Below are 25,888 nucleotides of genomic sequence, written 5' to 3'. Positions count from 1 at the left end.
GTAGTTATATTCTTGTACATAGGAGCAGTATTATAGTAGTTATATTCTTGTACATAGGAGCAGTATTATAGTAGTTATATTCTTGTACATAGGAGCAGTATTATAGTAGTTATATTCTTGTACATAGGAGCAGTATTATAGTAGTTATATTCTTGTACATAGGAGCAGTATTATAGTAGTTATATTCTTGTACATAGGGGCAGTATTATAGTAGTTATATTCTTGTACATAGGAGCAGTATTATAGTAGTTATATTCTTGTACATAGGGGCAGTATTATAGTAGTTATATTCTTGTACATAGGAGCAGTATTATAGTAGTTATATTCTTGTACATAGGAGCAGTATTATAGTAGTTATATTCTTGTACATAGGAGCAGTATTATAGTAGTTATATTCTTGTACATAGGAGCAGTATTATAGTAGTTATATTCTTGTACATAGGACCAGTATTATAGTAGTTATATTCTTGTACATAGGGGCAGTATTATAGTAGTTATATTCTTGTACATAGGAGCAGTATTATAGTAGTTATATTCTTGTACATAGGAGCAGTATTATAGTAGTTATATTCTTGTACATAGGGGCAGTATTATAGTAGTTATATTCTTGTACATAGGAGCAGTATTATAGTAGTTATATTCTTGTACATAGGAGCAGTATTATAGTAGTTATATTCTTGTACATAGGAGCAGTATTATAGTAGTTATATCCTTGTACATAGGGGCAGTATTATAGTAGTTATATTCTTGTACATAGGAGCAGTATTATAGTAGTTATATTCTTGTACATAGGAGCAGTATTATAGTAGTTATATTCTTGTACATAGGAGCAGTATTATAGTAGTTATATTCTTGTACATAGGGGCAGTATTATAGTAGTTATATTCTTGTACATAGGAGCAGTATTATAGTAGTTATATTCTTGTACATAGGAGCAGTATTATAGTAGTTATATTCTTGTACATAGGAGCAGTATTATAGTAGTTATATTCTTGTACATAGGAGCAGTATTATAGTAGTTATATTCTTGTACATAGGAGCAGTATTATAGTAGTTATATTCTTGTACATAGGGGGCAGTATTATAGTAGTTATATTCCTGTACATAGGGGGCAGTATTATAGTAGTTATATTCTTGTACATAGGAGCAGTATTATAGTAGTTATATTCTTGTACATGGGAGCAGTATTATAGTAGTTATATTCTTGTACATGGGAGCAGTATTATAGTAGTTATATTCCTGTACATAAGAGCAGTATTATAGTAGTTATATTCTTGTACATAGGGGACAGTATTATAGTAGTTATATTCTTGTACATAGGAGCAGTATTATAGTATTTATATTCTTGTACATAGGAGCAGTATTATAGTAGTTATATTCTAGTACGTAGAGGCAGTATTATAGTAGTTATATTCTTGTACATAGGGGCAGTATTATAGTATTTATATTCTTGTACACAGGAGCAGTATTATAGTAGTTATATTCTTGTACATAGGAGCAGTATTATAGTAGTTATATTCTTGTATATAGGGGACAGTATTATAGTAGTTATATTCTTGTACATAGGAGCAGTATTATAGTAGTTATATTCTTGTACATAGGAGCAGTATTATAGTAGTTATATTCTTGTACATAGGAGCAGTATTATAGTAGTTATATTCTTGTACATAGGAGCAGTATTATAGTAGTTATATTCTTGTACATAGGAGCAGTATTATAGTAGTTATATTCTTGTACATAGGAGCAGTATTATAGTAGTTATATTCTTGTACATAGGAGCAGTATTATAGTAGTTATATTCCTGTACATAAGAGCAGTATTATAGTAGTTATATTCTTGTACATAGGAGCAGTATTATAGTAGTTATATCCTTGTACATAGGGGCAGTATTATAGTAGTTATATTCTTGTACATAGGAGCAGTATTATAGTAGTTATATTCTTGTACATAGGAGCAGTATTATAGTAGTTATATTCTTGTACATAGGGGGCAGTATTATAGTAGTTATATTCTTGTACATAGGAGCAGTATTATAGTAGTTATATTCTTGTACATAGGAGCAGTATTATAGTAGTTATATTCTTGTACATAGGGGGCAGTATTATAGTAGTTATATTCCTGTACATAGGAGCAGTATTATAGTAGTTATATTCTTGTACATGGGAGCAGTGTTATAGTAGTTATATTCTTGTACATGGGAGTAGTATTATAGTAGTTATATTCTTGTACATGGGAGCAGTATTATAGTAGTTATATTCCTGTACATAAGAGCAGTATTATAGTAGTTATATTCTTGTACATAGGAGCAGTATTATAGTAGTTATATTCTTGTACATAGGGGGCAGTATTATAGTAGTTATATTCTTGTACATAGGAGCAGTATTATAGTAGTTATATTCTAGTACGTAGAGGCAGTATTATAGTAGTTATATTCTTGTACATAGGGGCAGTATTATAGTAGTTATATTCTTGTACATAGGAGCAGTATTATAGTAGTTATATTCTTGTACATAGGAGCAGTATTATAGTAGTTATATTCTTGTACATAGGGGCAGTATTATAGTAGTTATATTCTTGTACATAGGAGCAGTATTATAGTAGTTATATTCTTGTACATAGGAGCAGTATTATAGTAGTTATATTCTTGTACATAGGGAGCAGTATTATAGTAGTTATATTCCTGTACATAGGGGGCAGTATTATAGTAGTTATATTCTTGTACATAGGAGCAGTATTATAGTAGTTATATTCTTGGACATAGGGGGCAGTATTATAGTAGTTATATTCTTGTACATAGGGGGGCAGTATTATAGTAGTTATATTCTTGTACATAGGGGCAGTATTATAGTAGTTATATTCTTGTACATAGAAGCAGTATTATAGTAGTTATATTCTTGTATATAGGGGGCAGTATTATAGTAGTTATATTCTTGTACATAGGGGGCAGTATTATAGTAGTTATATTCTTGTACATAGGGGCAGTATTATAGTAGTTATATTCTTGTACATAGGAGCAGTATTATAGTAGTTATATTCTTGTACATAGGGGGCAGTATTATAGTAGTTATATTCTTGTACATAGGGGGCAGTATTATAGTTGTTATATTCTTGTACATAGAGGCAGTATTATAGTAGTTATATTCTTGTACATAGGGGCAGTATTATAGTAGCTATATTCTTGTACATAGGGGGCAGTATTATAGTAGTTATATTCTTGTACATAGGGGGCAGTATTATAGTTGTTATATTCTTGTACATAGAGGCAGTATTATAGTAGTTATATTCTTGTACATAGGAGCAGTATTATAGTAGTTATATTCTTGTATATAGGGGCAGTATTATAGTAGTTATATTCTTGTACATAGGAGCAGTATTATAGTAGTTATATTCTTGTATATAGGGGCAGTATTATAGTAGTTATATTCTTGTACATAGGGGCAGTATTATAGTAGTTATATTCTTGTACATAGGAGCAGTATTATTGTAGTTATATTCTTGTATATAGGGGCAGTATTATAGTAGTTATATTCTTGTACATAGGAGCAGTATTATAGTAGTTATATTCTTGTAGATAGGAGCAGTATTATAGTAGTTATATTCTTGTACATAGGAGCAGTATTATAGTAGTTATATTCTTGTACATAGGAGCAGTATTATAGTAGTTATATTCTTGTATATAGGGGCAGTATTATAGTAGTTATATTCTTGTACATAGGGGGCAGTATTATAGTCGTTATATTCTTGTATATAGAGGCAGTATTATAGTAGTTATATTCTTGTACATAGGAGCAGTATTATAGTAGTTATATTCTTGTACATAGGGGGCAGTATTATAGTAGTTATATTCTTGTACATAGGGAGCAGTATTATAGTAGTTATATTCTTGTACATAGGAGCAGTATTATAGTAGTTATATTCTTGTACATAGGGGGCAGTATTATAGTAGCTATATTCTTGTACATAGGGAGCAGTATTATAGTAGTTATATTCTTGTACATAGGAGCAGTATTATAGTAGTTATATTCTTGTACATAGGGGGCAGTATTATAGTAGTTATATTCTTGTACATAGGGGGCAGTATTATAGTAGTTATATTCTTGTACATAGGGAGCAGTATTATAGTAGTTATATTCTTGTACATAGGAGCAGTATTATAGTAGTTATATTCATGTACATAGGGGGCAGTATTATAGTAGTTATATTCTTGTACATAGGGAGCAGTATTATAGTAGCTATATTCTTGTACATAGGAGCAGTATTATAGTAGTTATATTCTTGTACATAGGAGCAGTATTATAGTAGTTATATTCTTGTACATAGGGAGCAGTATTATAGTAGTTATATTCTTGTACATAGGGGCAGTATTATAGTAGTTATATTCTTGTACATAGGGGGCAGAATTATAGTAGTTTTATTCTTGTACTTATATCTTGCACATACCTCAGTATAGAGCTGGTTACTTATGTATCTCCCGTTCATCTCACTGCAGGATACATGAAACTTCCTTGCATATAATGAGGCTCGGACCCCTGTGCGGTAGCTGACACTGCGGAGGATATCCTCGTACACCGCCACATTCTGCACACCTGGATAAGACAAACGGCTGCGGGTTTCCATACAGCACTGAGTTTCGGGTTTCCTCGTCTGATTTCCTTAGTAAGGCCTCTAACCTGTAACTCGCAGACTCCGGGAGCTGTTCTCGGTCTCGAGTCCGCGCTGCCATGCAGATGACACATCTAGGGACAGGCTCTCGTATTCTGGGTTCAGATCCTCTCCCACCACTCCGATCTCACACCGCTCCAGGGCGCACTCGATGCCGTCAGGCGACTGCACATCTGGATACACACAGGATGGATTCACATTTGCAATCCTGAAGATATAACTTAAAGGGGTATTCATATCTGGGACACTTATGGTTTATTGGCTTGACATGCCGTAAATGTTTGATAGATGCGAGTGGGAGATTTCGGAGCTCCCATAGAAATAAATGGAGAAAGCCCTGATGAGGAGCCACCTCTCTATTTCTGACACCCTGTATTGGGGCCCATTTATGACATATCCTGTCGATATACCTTACACGTCATATATAGGAATACCCCTTTATGCTTTAGGAGACCATAAGGTCGCATCTAGACAAGTCACTTACCAGATCTCGGAGCTCTTTCGAGCTTGTTGGGAGATATATTATGAGAAACAGTGCAGGTAATACTCAGGTCTGGAAATATGGGAACACCTAGTGTCCCCTGGAAGTCAGATACAGGGTGCGCTGATCGGGGGGACCCGGCTAGTTGGACTTGTGGAGCATCAGGCTGCAGCACTACGAGATACCCATCGAGATCTGGTACCGTGAGACATCCTTCATCCGTGAGACACCTGGTAAAAGAAGACGTGGAGCTTAAAGTGTATGAACCATTTGCCTTTTCTTTTTAGGAAGTCATCAGCGGAGACGATACCAGTGTTTTTCCAGTATATTTGATAAGGGGTCAGTGCTCTCCTTCTTCAGCATGAATCATCATTGCCACCATTTACTTGATCAGATCTCCGCTACCTGCTGTGGTCACTAGAGGGCGATGTGCATGGAGCTGTATAATGCTCCTATTGACTTTAATAAATGCTACAGCCCCCTAGTGGTGGTAGAAGGTTTGCATCTATGCAAAGGTACAGTACAGACCAAAAGTTTGGACACAACTTCTCATTTAAAGATTTTTCTGTATTTTCATGACTATGAAAATTGTACATTCACACTGAAGGCATCAAAACTATGAATTAACACATGTGGAATTATATACTTAACAAAAAAGTGTGAAACAACTGAAAATATGTCTTATATTCTAGGTTCTTCAAAGTAGCCACCTTTGGCTTTGATGTCTGCTTTGCACACTCTTGGCATTCTCTTGATGAGCTTCAAGAGGTAGTCACCGGAAATGGTTTTCACTTCACAGGTGTGCCCTGTCAGGTTTAATAAGTGGGATTTCTGGCCTTATAAATGGGGTTGGGACCATCAGTTGTGTTGTGCAGAAGTCTGGTGGATACACAGCTGATAGTCCTACTGAATAGACTGTTAGAATTTGTATTATGGCAAGAAAAAATCAGGAAAGAAAAACGAGTGGCCATCATTACTTTAAGAAATAAAGGTCAGTCAGTCCGAAAAATTGGGCAAACTTTGAAAGTGTCCCCAAGTGCAGTTGCAAAAACCATCAAGCGCTACAAAGAAAATGGCTCACATGAGGACCGCCCCAGGAAAGGAAGACCAAGAGTCACCTCTGCTTCTGAGGATAAGTTCACCAGCCTCAGAAATCGCAGGTTAACAGCAGCTCAGATTAGAGACCAGGTCAATGCCACACAGAGTTCTAGCAGCAGACACATCTCTTCAACAACTGTTCAGAGGAGACTTTGTGCAGCAGGCCTTCATGGTAAAATAGCTGCTAGGAAACCACTGCTAAGGACAGGCAACAAGCAGAAGAGACTTGTTTGGGCTAAAGAACACAAGGAATGGGCATTAGACCAGTGGAAATCTGTGCTTTGGTCTGACGAGTGCAAATTTGAGATCTTTGGTTCCAACCACCGTGTCTTTGTGCAACGCAGAAAAGGTGAACGGATGGACTCTACATGCCTGGTTCCCACCGTGAAGCATGGAGGAGGAGGTGTGATGGTGTGGGGGGGGCTTTGCTGGTGACACTGTTGGGGATTTATTCAAAATTGAAGGCATACTGAACCAGCATGGCTACCACAGCATCTTGCAGCGGCATGCTATTCCATCCGGTTTGCATTTAGTTGGACCATCATTTATTTTTCAACAGGACAATGACCCCAAACACACCTCCAGGCTGTGTAAGGGCTATTTGACCAAGAAGGAGAGTGATGGGGTGCTACGCCAGATGACCTGGCCTCCACAGTCACCAGACCTGAACCCAATCGAGATGGTTTGGGGTGAGCTGGACCGCAGAGTGAAGGCAAAAGGGCCAACAAGTGCTAAGCATCTCTGGGAACTCCTTCAAGATTGTTGGAAGACCATTTCCGGTGACTACCTCTTGAAGCTCATCAAGAGAATGCCAAGAGTGCGCAAAGCAGTCATCAAAGCAAAAGGTGGCTACTTTGAAGAACCTAGAATATAAGACATATTTTCAGTTGTTTCACACTTTTTTGTTAAGGATATAATTCCACATGTGTTAATTCATAGTTTTGATGCCTTCAGTGTGAATGTACAATTTTCATAGTCATGAAAATACAGAAAAATCTTTAAATGAGGTGTGTCCAAACTTTTGGTCTGTACTGTATATGGAGAACCATTAAATGTGCAGTATATGTACCAGAATGGAGAACCATTTAAGTAACCGCAAGAGATTTGCTCCGAAATACTCTTCATATTGGGCTGACCTAAGCTGGACCTTGGGCTCTGTTGTCAATCATAAGCCCAGCTAATGATCCACTGGTACTAAGAAAGGTCAACCCAAGGATACCGACCTCCTAATGCAAAAAGGTTCAAATGCAATTGCAACTTCCATAGGTGTCCTTAGGACTGATCCATGGACGTTTGCCATGGAGCACCCACCTCACCGTTGTCTGCAGCTTCAGGGGTCTCACTCCTGGTGTTGGAAACTGTAAAGAGTTGAGGTATTCTACGTGCTGCAGAGCTCGGCTGAAGGACAGAGCATCGTCCCCTTCCAGGGTCAGCTGTGACTGAGCAGGATTGACGTGGACCTGAGGAATAATGTTATGAGTTTTATACTTGCCATACATTGGCTCGTCCCATACTAGGGCGGAGGACTACATAGCCCCAGCATATATTATATATACTGGGCTGTGGCATAACACATGACCGACCCTATATCATCTCCATTACCTTCATTCCTTTGCCCAGGCTGTCAAAGTCGGTGTATTGGAGGCCTTCCTTACAAGCATATAGACACTCGATCACTTCCCGGGAATCCACTGGACCCAGGCGCAGGGACAGGCCGGAGATGTAACCACGTAGGAAGCGGCCGACCGTGGACCCTGAGTGCAAGAGAGAGATAGAGGGTCAGACAGGTGAAACAAGGGGCGTCCTACAAAAGATAAATGATGCTACATGGTGGGCGCCATTGCCCGATGGGTCATGTACAAGTATATCTTACATTGTCTTGGACACCCATATACAACTAGCTATTGAACCCGTTCTACGCCCGGGTGGTGAGCATTTTTATTGGTATATGGTCTCCCATGCTGGTATGTGCTGCCCCCCTCCTGGTATTTGTGCTGCCCCCATCCTGTCCCCACCATCCTATCCTGGTATGCATGGCACCCCACACCCCCAATCCTGGTATGCATGGCACCCCTCACCTCCAATCCTGATATGCATAGCACCCCTCACCCCTAATCCTGGTATGCATGGCACCCCTCACCTCCAATCCTGATATGCATGGCACCCCTCAACCACAATCCTGGAAGGCATGGCACCCCTCACCTCCAATCCTGATATGCATGGCACCCCACACCCCCAATCCTGGTATGCATGGCACCCCTCACCTCCAATCCTGATATGCATGGCACCCCTCAACCACAATCCTGGAAGGCATGGCACCCCTCATCCCCAATCCTGGTATGCATGGCACCCCTCACCTCCAATCCTGATATGCATGGCACCCCTCAACCACAATCCTGGAAGGCATGGCACCCCTCATCCCCAATCCTGGTATGCATGGCACCCCTCACCCCTAATCCTGGTATGCGTGGCACCCCTCATCCCCAATCCTGGTATGTGTGGTACTCCTCATCCCCAATCCTGGTATGTGTGGTACTCCTCATCCCTATCCTGGTATGTATGGTATCCCTCATCCTGGTATGCATGGGCCCCTCACCCACATCCTGGTATGCATGGCACCCCTCATCCCTATCCTGGTATGCGTGGCTCCCTCATCCCCAATCCTGGTATGCATGGCACCCCTCATCCCCAATCCTGGTATGCATGGCACCCCTCATCCCCAATCCTGGTATGCATGGCACCCCTCATCCCCAATCCTGGTATGCATGGCACCCCTCATCCCTAATCCTGGTATGCATGGCTCCCTCATCCCCAATCCCGGTATGCATGGCACCCCTCACCCCCAATCCTGGTATACATGGCACTCCTCATCCCCAATCCCGGTATGCATGGCTCCCTCATCCCCAATCCTGGTATGCATGGCACCCCTCAACCCCAATCCCGGTATGCATAGCTCTCTCATCCCCAATCCCGGTATGCATGGCACCCCTCATCCCCAATCCTGGTATGCATGGCACCCCTCATCCCCAATCCTGGTATGCATGGCTTCCTCATCCCCAATCCTGGTATGCATGGCTCCCTCATCCCCAATCCTGGTATGCATGGGTCCGTCATCCCCAATCCTGGTATGTATGGCTCCCCACCCCCATCCTGGTATGCATGGTACCCCTCATCCCTATCCAGGTATGCATGGCACTCCTCATCCATATCCTGGTATGCATGGTACTCCTCATCCCCAATCCTGGTATACATGGTACCCCTCATCCCTATCCTGGTATACATGATAACCCTCATCCCTATCCTGGTATGTATGGTACCCCTTATCCTGGTATGCATGGGCCCCTCATCCCCAATCCTGGTATACATGGTACCCCTCATCCCTATCCTGGTATGCATGGCACCCCTCATCCCAATTCTGGTATGTATGGCCTCCTCATCCCAGAAACCTGGTATGCATGGCACCCAATCCCTCATCCTAGTATGCATGGCACCCCTCATCCTTATCCTGGTATGCATGGTAACCCTCATCCTGGTATGCATGGCACCCCATCCCTCATCCTGGTATGCATGGTGCCCCGCATTCCTATCCTGGTATGTATGGTACCCCTCATCCCTATTCTGGTATGCATGGCACCCCTCATCCCTATTCTGGTATGCATGGCACCCCTCACCCCCCAATCCTGGTATGCATGGTCCCCTCACCCCCCAATCCTGGTATGCATGGTCCCCTCACCCCCCAATCCTGGTATGCATGGTTCCCTCACCCCCAATCCTGGTATGCATGGTCCCCTCACCACCCAATCCTGGTATGCATGGTCCCCTCACCCCGAAATCCTGGTATGTATGGTCCCCTCACCCCCCAATCCTGGTATGTATGGTCTCCTCACCCCCCAATCCTGGTATGTATGGTACCCCTCATCCCACAATCCTGGTATGTGTGGCCCCCTCAACCCCCAATCCTGGTATGTGTGGCCTCCTCATCCCTTTCACACTGTACACACATACAAAAAAATAAACACTTATACTCACCTTTCTTCCCTGTGCTCCAGCGCTGCGGTGTCCTGTTCTGCCGGAGGCCGGGGGAGGAGTGCGGCGCCGCAGTACGCGCGTGCCCATACCGCGCTGTCTGGCGCCATTTTGCTTAAGACACACTGCAAATGTATCTTCAGTAAAATGGCGTCGGATAGCGCTATGCGCATGCGCCGATCCGACACCTCACTCCTGCCCCAGTCTCCAGCGAAGAGAGGCGCCGCGGCAACGCTCTTCCCGGTCAGGTAAGTATGTAAGTATGGCGCCGTAAGTATGTGTTCAGTGTCTACGCCAACCGCAATCTCCGGCGCCATACACTCCTCTTACCTGTAACGGCTGGGTGCGGTCTTCTGTCTGGAGCAAGACTGCGCGTCACGCATGCATAGTCTATAAAGGCTTCAGACAGAGACATGCATCCCCAGTTATATTATAGATGGCCACCAATAGTTGCAGGTGACCAACCGTGACCCCATAATTTAATAGGCCACATTTCTATTGTATGTTGGAAGTTTTTTTTGCACATTTTTGGTTGTAAAAGTTTCCAGTTTTGGGGGAGCCAAGCCCTTATACCTCACATGCACATTTGCAGCAACTTTGCATTGTACCTGAAGTTCTTGAAGTTTCGCCATCATTCACTTTTACTGAAATCTTCTCCTCTGTTGAAAGAAATCAATACGTATTTGTGCGAGAAGCAGTGCAATGAAGTTTGGGAGGTAGCTACCAAGATGTGGCGCTAGCAAGAAAAGCATTTTTCCTTACGGGAGAAAGCTAGTTTTGTATTTTTATTCCCAGTTTTGCAGTAAGACTTCAATACAAAACTGTTATCTAAAGGAAAGTCACCACCCGTAACCCAGCCCTGTCTCTCCCAAAATGTCTCAATTTTTGATCGAGGATCCTCCAGAGTACAGTGTCCCATAATGGGGAAAGAGGATGGCGGGGTGCAACCCAAAACTGATAGGAACCTCTATCCAATGAGATTTACTTACTTCCAATATAGATCTGCATTAACCTCATTGGCCCCTTAACGCAATGTCTCTATGACATAATGGAACCATTCAGGTCCAAATTCAGATTTCATTAGTGTTTTGGGTATTATATGACTGGTTTGGAGCTAGGATGGTTTCTATAGATTTGGGGAATGAGTGCTAGCCCTGGTCAGGAGGTGTGTGTACAGATTGGATAGGTTAGGTTCATGCAGGACAAGTAGGAAACGTAGGACTATCAGGTGACGTCAGCAGATTGGTAAGACCAGGAGAAATGAGGGAAGTTGGGTGCTGGACTTATAAGTCAGACCTACAGTACAGACCAAAAGTTTGGACACACCTTCTCATTTAAAGATTTTTCTGTATTTTTATGACTATGAAAATTGTACTTTCACACTGAAGGCATCAAAACTATGAATTATCACATGTGGAATTATATACTTAACAAAAAAGTGTGAAACAACTGAAAATATGTCTTATATTCTAGTTCTTCAAAGTAGCCACCTTTTGCTTTGATGACTGCTTTGCACACTCTTGGCATTCTCTTGATGAGCTTCAAGAGGTAGTCACCTGAAATGGTCTTCACTTCACAGGTGTGCCCTGTCAGGTTTAATAAGTGGGATTTCTTGCCTTATAAATGGGGTTGGGAACCATCAGTTGTGTTGTGCAGAAGTCAGGTGGATACACAGCTGATAGTCCTACTGAATAGACTGTTAGAATTTGTATTATGGCAAGAAAAAAGCAGCTAAGTAAAGAAAAACGAGTGGCCATCATTACTTTAAGAAATGAAGTTCAGTCAGTCCAAAAAATTGGGAAAACTTTGAAAGTGTCCCCAAGTGCAATTGCAAAAATCATCAAGCGCTACAAAGAAACTGGCTCACATGAGGACCGCCCCAGGAAAGGAAGACCAAGAGTCACCTCTGCTTCTGAGGATAAGTTTATCCGAGTCAACAGCCTCAGAAATCGCAGGTTAACAGCAGCTCAGATTAGAGACCAGGTCAATACCACACAGAGTTCTAGCAGCAGACACATCTCTACAACTGTTAAGAGGAGACTTTGTGCAGCAGGCCTTCATGATAAAATAGCTGCTAGAAAACCACTGCTAAGGACAGGCAACAAGCAGAAGAGACTTGTTTGGGCTAAAGAACACAAGGAATGGACATTAGACCAGTGGAAATCTGTGCTTTGGTCTGATGAGTCCAAATTTGAGATCTTTAGTTCCAACCACCGTGTCTTTGTGCGACGCAGAAAAGGTGAACGGATGGACTCTACATGCCTGGTTCCCACCGTGAAGCATGGAGGAGGAGATATGATGGTGTGGGGGTGCTTTGCTGGTGACACTGTTGGGGATTTATTCAAAATTGAAGGCATACTGAACCAGCATGGCTTCCACAGTATCTTACAGAGCAATGCTATTTCATCCGGTTTGCGTTTAGTTAGACCATCATTTATTTTTCAACAGGACAGTGACCCCAAACACACCTCCAGGCTGTGTAAGGGCTATTTGACCAAGAGGGAGAGTGATGGGGTGCTACACCAGATGACCTGGCCTCCACAGTCACCAGACCGGAACCCAATCGAGATGGTTTGGGGTGAGCTGGACCGCAGAGTGAAGGCAAAAGGGCCAACAAGTGCTAAGCATCTCTGGGAACTCCTTCAAGATTGTTGGAAGACCATTTCCGGTGACTACCTCTTGAAGCTCATCAAGAGAATGCCAATAGTGTGCAAAGCAGTCATCAAAGCAAAAGGTGGCTACTTTGAAGAGCCTAGAATATAAGACATATTTTCAGTTGTTTCACACTTTTTTGTTAAGGATATAATTCCACATGTGTTAATTCATAGTTTTGATGCCTTCAGTGTGAATGTACAATTTTCAAAGTCATGAAAATACAGAAAAATCTTTAAATGAGAAGGTGTGTCCAAACTTTTGGTCTGTACTGTGTGTAAGACTACTAGCGTCAGCTTTTACATCTCCTTCATTGTTTACCCCTAATCCTTAAAGGATCCCAAATCTCAATGCCACCATTATTGCTTCTCATGGCTCCTTACCCGTCCAACAGCCACCAATCATCATCCTGGCCTGGCGCTTAGGAGGAGTAAGTGCTCCATTATCGTGCATGAGCGCCGGGTCGTATGTCACCCCGTCCACATACAGAGACACAGTCGGGAACTCGAGGCTCAGAGCATAATGATGCCACTCCACGTCACAAACCTGAGGGACACAAGCAGCGGTTTAGACGTAGTTAGAGAAAAGTGCGATGGAAGACAAGAGAAGGAGACTGCAAGCAAGCAAAGAGATGGAAGGAAAGATGGTGCTGGATAAGAGAGCAAGAAGGGTATAAAGAAGGGAGGAAAGAAAGAGGTGGAAGGAAAGATGGTGCTGAATAAGAGAGCAAGAAGGGTATAAAGAAGGGAGGAAAGAAAGAGGTGGAAGGAAAGATGGTGCTGGATAAGAGAGCAAGAAGGGTATAAAGAAAGGAGGAAAGAAAGAGGTGGAAGGAAAGATGGTTCTGGATAAGAGACCAAGAAGGGTATAAAGAAGGGAGGAAAGAAAGGTGGAAGGAAAGATGGTTCTGGATAAGAGAGCAAGAAGGGTATAAAGAAGGGAGGAAAGAAAGAGGTGGAAGGAAAGGTGGTTCTGGGTAAGAGACCAAGAAGGGTATAAAGAAGGGAGGAAAGAAAGGTGGAAGGAAAGATGGTTCTGGATAAGAGACCAAGAAGGGTATAAAGAAGCAAGGAAAGAACGAGGTGGAAGGAAAGATGGTGCTGAATAAGAGAGCAAGAAGGGTATAAAGAAAGGAGGAAAGAAAGAGGTGGAAGGAAAGATGGTGCTGGATAAGAGAGCAAGAAGGGTAAAAAGGAGGGAGGAAAGAAAGAGTTGGAAGCATGCCTCTACTAGCAACTTATCCCCCCAGAGAACAAAAGAATTCAGCATGTTGAAATTCGACATGTACAGCCCTTCTTTTTCCCATAATTTGCTGTTTGGGGAAAAGTCAGGAGAAGAGTAGAGAAAAGAGAGGTAAAGAGATGAAAACAGTGAAGAAGAGAGGAGAGAAGTGTAGGAAGTAAGGGGTGTGAAGTGTGTAGAAGAAAATATAAGAAAGGAAAAGAGAAAAGTGACGATAAGAGAAGAGGTGAAAAGTGTACATATGAAATGAGAGAAGAAAAGGGAAAATAAGTGTAGAAAGGAGAAGAGATGAGAAGAGAGGATGAATGAAGAGAGGAGGGGGGAAAGAAAGAAAAGATAGAGGAGACAAGAACAGAATGGGGGAAGAGAAGAGATAAAAGGAGAAGAGAAGTGTACACAGGAGAAGGGAAGAGAGTATCATAGGGGGAAGAGGTGTAAAGTGTAAAGATGAGAAGAGTTGGCAAGAGAAGAGGGAAAACAAGAGAGGAGAAGACAGAAAAGTACACAAAAATGGAAAGGAGAAGAAAAGAAAGGAGAAGAAAAGAGATAAAAGGAGAGAAGTGAATAACGGAGCAGAAAAAAGTGAAGAGAGCGAAAGGAGAAAAGGAGAGAATAGAGGAGAAGAAACGAAAAGGATAGATGAGATGAAAAGCGAAAAAAGAAGTGGAGTAGAAGACAGGAGAGAACAAGAGAGGAGTAGAAACAATAAGATGGAGGGGGGAAAGTATAGAGAGGAGAAGAGAGAGGAGGAGAGAAGAAAAGAGGAGAGGATAGGATAGGAAAGAGAAAAGAGATGCAAAGAAAAGAAAGGACAAGATAGGAAAGGAAAAGAGATGAAAATGAAAGAGAGAAGAAGGAAAAAAAAGAAAGATTAAGTAGTATAGAATAGAAGGTTGAAGAAATTAGTAATGAGTAAGTAGGGGGTAATAAGTATCTATGGAGGAGAGAAGAAATGACTGAAGAAGATGGAGAAGATGGATGAGAAGGTAAGAAGAATAATAGGCATGCATTAGTAAGGTGGAGAGAGGAGATTGTAAAGTTAGGTGAGAAAGACAGAATAAGGAAGGAAGACATAATGGGAGATTGAAGGAACCAGTAAGGAGTATACAGTATATAGCTAATTAATAGGAAAGAAGGAGCTGATCGGAGAAGGTGAAGCAGAATGAGCAGAGACGTGGAGAGTAGATAAGGGCCCCATAATGCCGACTATATGTCCTACATGTCCTGTCATACAATGGCTGATGAGTAGTGATGAGCGAGCATGTTCGCCACTACTCAGTACTCGCCCGAGCATCTCACTGCTCGACAAGTTCGGCGCTCTACGAGTAATTCCGGGGTTGCTCGGCGGGAGCTCGGGTCTCCTCCCTGCATGTTTGGCGCTCTTTAGAGAGCCAATCAACATGCAGGGATTGCCTGCCACACACTGTAAAGCCGCAGCCATGTTGGTTGTGGGCATTACAGTGATTGGCTGGCCGCACAGCGTCATCAGGTCTATATCAGACCTGGCACCGCCATGCTCGTCACAGTCACTCCGGAATCAGACAGTGTAGGGAGAGGTGCTGCTGAGTCAGGGAGAGATTTGCTTGTTTATTAGTATAGCTATTCCACAACACACATATATACAGTGCCTACAAGTAGTATTCAACCCCCTGCAGATTTAGCTGGTTTGATAAGATGCAAATAAGTTAGAGCCTTCAAACTGCAAACGAGAGTAGGTTTTATGAACAGAAACATAAATCTTACAAACCAAAAAGTTATGTTGCTCAGTTGAATTTTATTAAATTTTAAACATAAAAGTGTGGGTCAATTATTATTCAACCCCTATGTTTAATATTTTGTGGAATAACCCTTGTTTGCAATTACAGCTAATAATCGTCTTTTATAAGACCTGATCAGGCCGGCACAGGTCTGTGGAGTTATCTTGGCCCACTCCTCCATGCAGATCTTCTCCAAGTTATCTAGGTTCTTTGGGTGGCTCATGTGGACTTTATTCTTGAGCTCCTTCCACAAGTTTTCAATTGGGTTAAGGTCAGGAGACTGACTAGGCCACTCCAACACCTTGACTTTTTCCCTCTTGAACCAGGCCTTGGTTTTCTTGGCTGTGTGCTTTGGGTCATTGTCTTGTTGGAAGATGAAATTACGACCCATCTTAAGATCCTTGATGGAGGAGCGGAGGTTCTTGGCCAAAATCTCCAGGTAGGACGTTCTATCCATCTTCCCATGGATGCGGACCAGATGGCCAGGCCCCTTGGCTGAGAAACAGCCCCACAGCATGATGCTGCCACCACCATGCTTTACTGTGGGGATGGTATTCTTGGGGTCATATGCAGTGCCATCCAGTCTCCAAACGTCACGTGTGTGGTTGGCACCAAAGATCTCGATCTTGGTCTCATCAGACCATAGAACCTTGAACCAGTCTGTCTCAGAGTCCTCCAAGTGATCATGAGCAAACTGTAGACGAGCCTTGACATGACGCTTTGAAAGTAAAGGTACCATACAGGCTCGTCTGGAACGGAGACCATTGCGGTGGAGTACGTTACTTATGGTATTGACTGAAACCAATGTCCCCACTGCCATGAGATCTTCCCGGAGCTCCTTCCTTGTTGTCCTTGGGTTAGCCTTGACTCTTCGGACAAGCCTGGCCTCGGCACGGGAGGACATTTTCAAAGGCTGTCCAGGCCGTGGAAGGCTAACAGTAGTTCCATAAGCCTTCCACTTATGGATGATGCTCCCAACAGTGGAGACAGGTAGGCCCAACTCCTTGGAAAGGGTTTTGTACCCCTTGCCAGCCTTGTAACCCTCCACGATCTTGTCTCTGATGGCCTTGGAATGCTCCTTTGTCTTTCCCATGTTGACCATGTCTGAGTGCTGTTCACAAGTTTGGGGAGGGTCTTAAATAGTCAGAAAAGGCTGGCAAAAGAGATCTTTAATCCACACATGTGAAGCTCATTATTCTTGGTGCCTGAACTACTTCTTAATACTTTAGGGGGACCAAACAGAATTCTTGTGGTTTGAGGGGTTGAATAATAAATGACACTCTGAATTAACTTTTAATGTTTTAAAAAAAAAAAAAAAATTTGCTGCAGTGCATTTCCCACTTCCAGGCTGATCTACAGTACAAATGTCACAATGCCAAGTTAATTCCGCATGTGTCAACCAGCTAAATCTGCAGGGGGTTGAATACTACTTGTAGGCACTGTATATATATATGTATATATATATATACAGTTAGGTCCATATATATTTGGACAGAGACAACATTTTTCTAATTTTGGTTCTAGACATTACCACAATGAATTTTAAACAAAACTACTCAGATGCAGTTGAAGTTCAGACTTTCAGCTTTCATTTGAGGGTATCCACATTAAAATTGGATGAAGGGTTTAGGAGTTTCAGCTCCTTAACATGTGCCACCCTGTTTTTAAAGGGACCAAAAGTAATTGGACAGATTAAATAATTGTAAATAAAATGTTCATTTCTAGTACTTGGTTGAAAACCCTTTGTTGGCAATGACTGCCTGAAGTCTTGAACTCATGGACATCACCAGACGCTGTGTTTCCTCCTTTTTGATGCTCGGCCAGGCCTTCACTGCGGTGGTTTTCAGTTGCTGTTTGTTTGTGGGCCTTTCTGTCTGAAGTTTAGTCTTTAACAAGTGAAATGCATGCTCAATTGGGTTGAGATCAGGTGACTGACTTGGCCATTCAAAAATATTCCACTTCTTTGCTTTAATAAACGCCTGGGTTGCTTTGGCTTTATGTTTTGGGTCATTGTCCATCTGTAGTATGAAACGACGACCAATCAGTTTGGCTGCATTTGGCTGGATCTGAGCACACAGTATGGCTCTGAATACATCAGAATTCATTCGGCTGCTTCTGTCCTGTGTCACATCATCAATAAACACTAGTGACCCAGTGCCGCTGGCAGCCATGCATGCCCAAGCCATCACACTGCCTCCGCCGTGTTTTACAGATGATTTGGTATGCTTTGGATCATGAGCTGTACCACGCCTTCGCCATACTTTTCTCTTTCCATCATTCTGGTAGAGGTTGATCTTGGTTTCATCTGTCCAAAGAATGTTCTTCCAGAACTGTGCTGGCTTTTTCAGATGTTTTTTAGCAAAGTCCAGTCTAGCCTTTTTATTCTTGATGTTTATGAGTGGCTTGCACCGTGCAGTGAACCCTCTGTAGTTACTCTCATGAAGTCTTCTCTTTATGGTAGATTTGGATATTGATACGCCTACCTCCTGGAGAGTGTTGTTCACTTGGTTGGCTGTTGTGAAGGGGTTTCTCTTCGCCATGGAGATTATTCTGCGATCATCCACCACTGTTGTCTTCCGTGGGCGCCCAGGTCTTTTTGCATTGATGAGTTCACCAGTGCTTTCTTTCTTTATCAAGATGTACCAAACTGTAGATTTTGCCACTCCTAATATTGTAGCAATTTCTCGGATGGGTTTTTTCTGTTTTTGCAGCTTAAGGATGGCTTGTTTCATCTGCATGGAGAGCTCCTTTGATCGCATGTTTACTTCACAGCAAAACCTACCAAATGCAAACACCACACCTGAAATCAACTCCAGGCCTTTTATCTCCTTAATTGAGAATGACATAACGAAGGGATTGCCCACACCTGTCCATGAAATAGCCTTGGAGTCAATTGTCCAATTACTTTTGGTCCCTTTAAAAACAGGGTGGCACATGTTAAGGAGCTGAAACTCCTAAACCCTTCATCCAATTTTTATGTGGACACCCTCAAATGAAAGCTGAAAGTCTGAACTTCAACTGCATCTGAATTGTTTTGTTGAAAATTCATTGTGGTAATGTCTAGAACCAAAATTAGAAAAATGTTGTCTCTGTCCAAATATATATGGACCTAACTGTATACATACATACATTATATATATATATATATATATCTGAACTAACAGTCCTTCTGAGGACTAGTCCAGCTGCATATATTCAGTGGTGATAGCAGGAGTTAGCAGGCAGGCACAAGAGGGTCCATTGAACGTCCTGTCTGCTGCTGCTGCTGTTACAGATATTTGTAGACATTTCCCCAGATATCAGGGACTAGGGCTCTTTTTTTATCTTAATCCTGATTATTTGCTTAAAAAGCAATCCAGAGTACACCATTTTTCTGCTCCATTTGCTTGTTAGCACTGCAGAATACAGCCAGATCCGTTCCATATTACAGCGATAAAAATCCAGAAATTTGTAGTGAACCTGGAAAATGTTGGCCTCCATTTACAGTCTGTTGCGGTATGCGGTGAGCCCGCACTGAACCAGGCACATGTCAGCTGATTCTTACAGCTGACATGTGCCCGCAACAGCCACGGGTGGAATCGCGATCTACCCGCGGCTGTTAACATGTTAAATGCCGCTGTTAATCTCTGACAGCGGCATTTAACAGCGCCACGCCGGAAGCGCGTCACTTACTCCGCCCATCGGTGACCCGTCACGCTGGTCACTGATGGGTGGGCATGACAACCCAGGGTCTGCAGCATACCCCAGTGGTTGTCATGTAAAGATCGCTATGAGCGCCACCTAGTGGTCGGCACTCATAGCACAGAAGCATTTCTGCTACATAGAGGTGATCTGTTCATCACCTCTATGTAGCAGAGGCGATCAGACACTTGCTGCTTCTAGTCTCCTATGGAGACTATAGAAGCAAGCAAAAAGTGTAAAAAACTGTTTTTAAAAATATTTAAAAAAATTAAAAAAATATAAAAGTTTAAATCACCCCCCTTTTGCCCCATTCAAAATAAAATAATAAAAATAAACCCCACATACACATATTTGGTATCGCCGCGTTCAGAATCGCCCGATCTATCAATCTTAAAAAATAATTAATCCGATCAGTAAACGGCGTAACGAGAAAAAATTCCAAACCCCAGAATTACTTTTTTCGGTCGACGCAACATTGCAATAAAATGCAAGAACGGGCGATCAAAACATCGTATCTACCCCAAAATAGTATAAATAAAAACGTCAGCCCGGCACGCAAACAATAAGCCCTCACCCGGCCCCAGATCCCGAAAAATGGGGACGCTACGGGTCTCGGAAAATGGCGCCATTTTTTTTTTTTTTTTAGCAAACTTTGGATTTTTTTTCACCATTGAAATAAAAAAAGAACCTATACATGTTTGGTGTCTACGAACTTGTAATGACTTGGAAAATACCAATGGCAGGTCAGTTTTAGCATCCAGTCAACAACAACTTTGGAATTGCATTTTTTTTGCAATTTCACCGCACTTGGAATTTTTTTCCTGTTTTCCAGTACATGATATGGTAAAACTAGTAATGGCATTTAAAAGTACAGCTTGTCCCGCAAAAAAATAAGCCCTCACATGGCCATATTGCCCAAAAAAATAAAAACGCTATGGCTCTGGGAACAAGAGGAGCAAAAAACAAAAGTGCAAAAAAGGAAAATGCTCTGGTCATGAAGGGGTTAAAACCGTGGTTGTCCGTCAGACGTATCACATATAACTGTTGTCCCAATTCAGCCATTTGTAGTGAGAATAGAAAATATTGTCCTCCATTTAAAAATGGGCAAGGAACGTGGCAAGGGATAGGGAAGTGGTCTTGATGGTGATGGTCCCCCGTTGAAGCTCTGGAAGGGAGCGAAACGGCCGTCGTCCTCTCCCTCACTCCCCCGCACACCCTCAGGGATCTCCGACCTATGCCACTAGCTAATATGTACTGTGAGTACTAATAAAGGACATCTCTGGAACTGTTGGTGAGTGCTACCTTTATTTTTGCACTATCACACACGTACCATGCCTGGCCCATGTGCTTAAACTCGTGGTTCAGCGGTTTCTCAAAACCTACCCAGCTCTGCTGGAGCTGCTTGTCAAAGTACGACATGTATGCCCATTTTAGAAAGTCACCTACAGCATCCGCCGCACTTGCCGTGCTTCAGCAGCGTTTGAAGCTTTCAGCTCACCGACTGGTGTGTGATGTCCCCACACGTTGGAACTCTACACTGCAGATGTTGGGAAGGATTTGTGAGCAGAAGAGGGCAGTTGTTGACTACCAACATCAACACGGCTATTGGTATTCAGGTCAGACTCCACACATAAGACCTCAGGAGTGGACATGGATGTCAGACATTTGTACCATCCTCCAAAACTTTGAGGACTCCATCAAGATGGTGAGCAGCGATGATGCCATAATTAGAGTCAGCATCCTGCTTTTCTGTCTTCTGAAACGCTCGCTGCTCACAATTAAAGAGGATGCATTGCAGGTGGAGCACGTTGAGATGGAGCAAGGAACCATATAGGGTGATTCCACACAGCCCAGCCTCATCTCATCCCAACGTGGGTTGGGTGACAATGAGGAAGAGGAGGAGGAATAACAGGATCTAGTTTCCTGCGCTATAGATGGTACTACATGCACAACTGTCATACCGTCTGTTCAGTGTCGATGGTCTGAGGACAGGGTGGAGGAGGAGGATGAGAAAGAGAGCATGGTCAGTTGTCCTCTTGGTGAGGACACGGAAGTCTTGCCTGTTAGCAGTCTGGCACACATGGCTGAGTTTATGTTACGCTGCCTTCGCTGCCTTTCCCGTGACCCTCACATTGTCCAAATTTTGAGTGACAGTCATTACTGGTTGGCGACACTTCTAGACCCACGCTACAAGGAGAACTTTATATCTCTTATTCCTGCGGTGGACAGGCCTTATAAAATGGGGCAGTACCAGAAGGCTCTTGATGCGGAATTATTAAAAAATTCCCATCTGAAAACGCTCGCAGCAGAGGTCACAGTTCATTGGACAACCAAGGAGTACAGGCGAGAGAGACACAAATGCTATCCAGCAGAGGCAGGGGAACACTGTCAAAAGTTCTGGGACAGTTTTCTCAGACCCTCCCATTGCACAGTCCCTGAGGCGCGGGGTACTCACACAAGGAGGGAAAAGTTGGGGAAGATGCTGAAGGAGTACCTTGCCGACCGTACCAACGTCCTCCGTGATTCCCCTGTGCCTTATAATTATTGGGTATCCAAGCTGGACACGTGGCATGAACTGGCTCTCTGCGCCTTGGAGGTCCTGGCCTGCCCTGCCGCTAGCGTTTTGTCAGACTGAGTTTTTAGTGCTGAAGGTGGAATTGTAACTGATAGGCCAATCCGCCTGTCAACTGAAAATGTTGACAGGCTAAAAATGAACAAGAGTTGGATTGGGCCAGACTTCTCAACACCACCGAATGATAGCAGCGTAACATAAACTCAAATCCAGTGTCTTTTTTTTGGATGGTCTATTCCCATTCACCTCTTCACATCCAGACATGGGTATACGCTTCCTGATTTTGTCTATTTGCTCTTGTCCTCCTCCTTCTCCTCATCCTCCACCACCATATCATTGACCACCATATCTACCATATCACCATATCTACGTCTCTTGCAAGGGGAATTTGAGTGCTTCCAAATTTTTGGCAGCTGTTGCATTCACTGCATAGGCAAACAGTATGGGAGACCCACTTCCTAATAATGGGAACATTTTTTTCAGGAGGCCCTCCAACCTCTACGTCTCTTGAAAGGGGCACTGGAGTGCCTCCAAATTTTTGGCAACCGTTGCTTCACTGCATACGCAAGAACAGTATGGGAGACCAGCTCCTTTATAATGGGAACATGTCGTTACTGAGGCCCACCTCTATGTGTCTTTAAATTGTTATTGGGGTTTTTCCCAAATTTTGGCAGCCCTTGCAGTCACAGCATGGGCATTACCACTATAGGAGACCCACTCCTTTATAATGGGAACATTTTTTTTACTGAGGCCCTCCTCTATGTCTCTTCAAAGGGGTATTGGGATGCGTCCAAATTTTTGGCAGCCCTTGCAGTCACTGCATACGCAATAACAGTATAGGAGACCCACTCGTTAATAATGGGAACAACGAAGCATAGCCGGCTGATGGCTCTCTAACAATAGTGAGGGCCGAATGCTGGTCCTTTAAGAATAGTAATGGCTGCCTGATGACCCTATAAAATAGGCATTGTGGCTTTCAGAGTCCCTCCATAATAAAAATAAACAGGATGTGTCTGATCATGTCTCACATACACATGGCCAGATAAGGTAGTAAAATGAAAAGATGGTAACAAGTTGCAAGGTTTCGAGACTACTCAGGCCTCTTCATCAGGCATAGTATAACACACCTGGATCAGTCAGTGCACGGATCAGTCAATGTCCGGATCAGTCAACGCCCGGATCAGTCCACGCCCGGATCAGTCAACGCCCGGATCAATCAACGCCCGGATCAATCAACGTCCGGATCAATCAAAGCCCGGATCAATCAAAGCCCGGATCAGTCAATGCCTGGATCAGTCAATGCCCGGATCAGTCAATGCCCCTGCCAGAATGTTCTTGCTACTTTGTTGCAACAATGATATGTTCTAAACCTGCAACATTGTAGCTAGTGCAGGACTAGTCATTATCGGCAGCACATCGATGCTGTATGGGGACAGAATGATTTTGTCAGCTGGTGTGAACAAGACAGTAAGAACACCGATAGACACGTTTCCTATCTGTCCCCTCGTTAACAGACTGAAGTCGGCCCATCTAAAAGGGCCGTAAGTATTACAGGACCATCTTGGCACCTTCTAAAGGACAGAGGCTTTTCTTATGGCATCTGCCTTCTATCAGGGAGAGCGGTCATGAGGGATTTTTTATTTCTAGAATTGCGGCTCATTATCAGAGTGATTTCAGCCATAGGAGTATATTAGGGAATTGCTATGCATGCGATTCTCTAATACACAGTGATAGCTGCACCCAGTGTGCACATGCCGATCAATCACCGGGAGCCGTGTTCCTTCCCATCTGTCCTCTCGGATCCTTCTTGGCCTGTGCCGCCCGGGATTGTACGAGGAATATTCATCATTTCATTATGGATGATGAATATTTATATCTGCCCTGAAGATGCGAATATTGGTACAGAAAAGACCGTGGAGTATTTAACATTTTCCTTCATAAGGTATGATAATAGTAGAGGTCCTTACAGCAGCACAGAGGATTTCAGGAGACTAGTATTATGCAGAGATCTACAAGCCATTACTTTGTTTTGAAATGATAACTCGCAGACATAGAGGCAAGGCATGCTGAGACTTATAGTTTCCCAAAATCTTGACAGCCACTAATGCCCCCCCAATCTAAGATGCATGGGACCTGCAGAGATTGGGGGCCACGCAGATCGGACAGGTGGGATATTAACCTGTTGAATTCCTTGTCCCCATGCATATAGGCAGTAGCCACCTATCCCATAGGTTATTAATAATAATGTGCACATTTAGCTCTAGCAGCACAGAGTATTTCAGTAAAGGAGCGTGCTCAGCTAATTGGGGAGGGGATCGGGTGGTCAGAGTCCTGTCCGCTCATGTGATGATGTTAGTGAATACGGGGCTGTATGAGGAGCGGACTGGTAATGGGACGGGAGTGATATAATGCAAGGAAGCAGCACAGAGTATTTCAGGACAGCACTGTGCTAACCTTGTGCGCATGTAACAGAGAAAGTGTCAGGAGGTGAGGAAGGGAATGGAGACCAATAGAGAACAGTTTCCACAGCAGCACAGAGTATTTCAGGAGAGGAGTGGGCTGATCTTATTGAGCGGCGTAGTGACGATGATGTTAATGAGGACGGAGGAAATGTCATGATGTAAGGAAAGGGAATTATGTCGTAGAAGGGTCAGCGTTCCTCAGCAGCACAGAGTATTTAAGCAGAGGAGTGCACTGGTCTAATATGGGGGCAGTGATCGATCTACTCCTGGGATGATGTCAGTGAGGACATGACTGCGTGTGACAGCGAAAATGTCATGATGTGAGGAGGAGGAAACCTGGACTGAGAATTAGAGCTCCTCAGCAGCACAGAGTATTTCAGGTGAGCAAGGAACTGATGTACTGTGAAGGTTAGTTTGATGTTAATAAAAACAGGGTAAGAAATAGGAATTAGGGTATGGGAGATGTCATTCACATGCTGAGGATTACATGGTTGAAAAGAGCAAAGTCTCAGCAGCACAGAGCATTTCAGGAGACGAGTGTGCAGATATTGGGTAGGGCAGTGACCTCACGGACGTTAGTGAGAACAGAACTGTCTGTACGGGGACAATGTCATGGTGGGATGAGGGGTAAGGAGACTAGAATCAGCTGATATAAGAAGGGCCTCTCAGCAGCACAGAGCATTTCAGGAGAGGAGTGTGCTGGTCTTCCCTAGGGCAGTGATCTTCTGGATGGTACGGTGGATTGGGCTGTCTGTACATGGACAGTGTCATGATATGAGAAGTGGAAAGGAGACTAGAGTGAGGCCAATGAGGATTAGATATAAAACGGGTCCCCCACAGCAGCACAGAGTATTTCAGGAGATGACTATGTTGCTCTTTTATGGGGCGGTGTTATGATATCAGTGAGGACAGGATGTATAAATGACAGCAGGCGCCGCCGTGTCCGAGGAATCTTATCCCTCATAATGCATCACCATATACCGGAACTCATTAACCCTCTCATACCCAATTGTCATAGTTGTATATCATTACCTGTTCCAGCTTCCAAAGGAATTTGACGGGGTGAGCGCTGTCCAGAAGGGACCAGTAGAGGAACGAGATCCTGCAGCCGTGCACGGCCAAAGTGTAGTGCGAGAAGCTGCCATCTGGGGGAAAGGGGGCATGAAGAAAAGGGGGCTAAGTAATGAGAAAAATGCTATGTGGCCCTTTAAGGCTTCCTCAGTCCCCTTTGCTAATGATTGCTTACCCGTCACTC

At 43.3% G+C, this 25,888-nt stretch overlaps 1 protein-coding gene across 2 annotated transcripts in view; it reads right to left on the bottom strand.

Annotated features, from left to right (window-relative positions):
• CLSTN3 (calsyntenin 3) overlaps positions 1–25,888 on the bottom strand; it is a 72,432-nt gene that overhangs the window by 5,188 nt on the left and 41,356 nt on the right. For both annotated transcript variants that reach the window (XM_073684819.1, XM_073684820.1), the window contains exons 9-16: positions 25,666–25,778; positions 13,303–13,465; positions 10,876–10,926; positions 7,844–7,995; positions 7,553–7,701; positions 5,147–5,373; positions 4,671–4,835; positions 4,441–4,586 (exon numbers count right to left, since the gene is read on the bottom strand). In XM_073684819.1, coding sequence (XP_073540920.1) covers positions 4,441–4,586; positions 4,671–4,835; positions 5,147–5,373; positions 7,553–7,701; positions 7,844–7,995; positions 10,876–10,926; positions 13,303–13,465; positions 25,666–25,778 — 1,166 coding nt within the window. The remainder of the gene's footprint in view (positions 1–4,440; positions 4,587–4,670; positions 4,836–5,146; positions 5,374–7,552; positions 7,702–7,843; positions 7,996–10,875; positions 10,927–13,302; positions 13,466–25,665; positions 25,779–25,888) is intronic.

Source organism: Phyllobates terribilis, unplaced genomic scaffold (assembly GCF_046119375.1).
Source record: "Phyllobates terribilis strain yellow unplaced genomic scaffold, ASM4611937v1 Scaffold_5__5_contigs__length_657084704, whole genome shotgun sequence".
NCBI lineage: Eukaryota > Metazoa > Chordata > Amphibia > Anura > Dendrobatidae > Phyllobates > Phyllobates terribilis.
The sequence above is the reverse complement of the archived record's forward strand: the minus strand, read 5'-3'. Positions and strand labels throughout refer to the sequence as shown.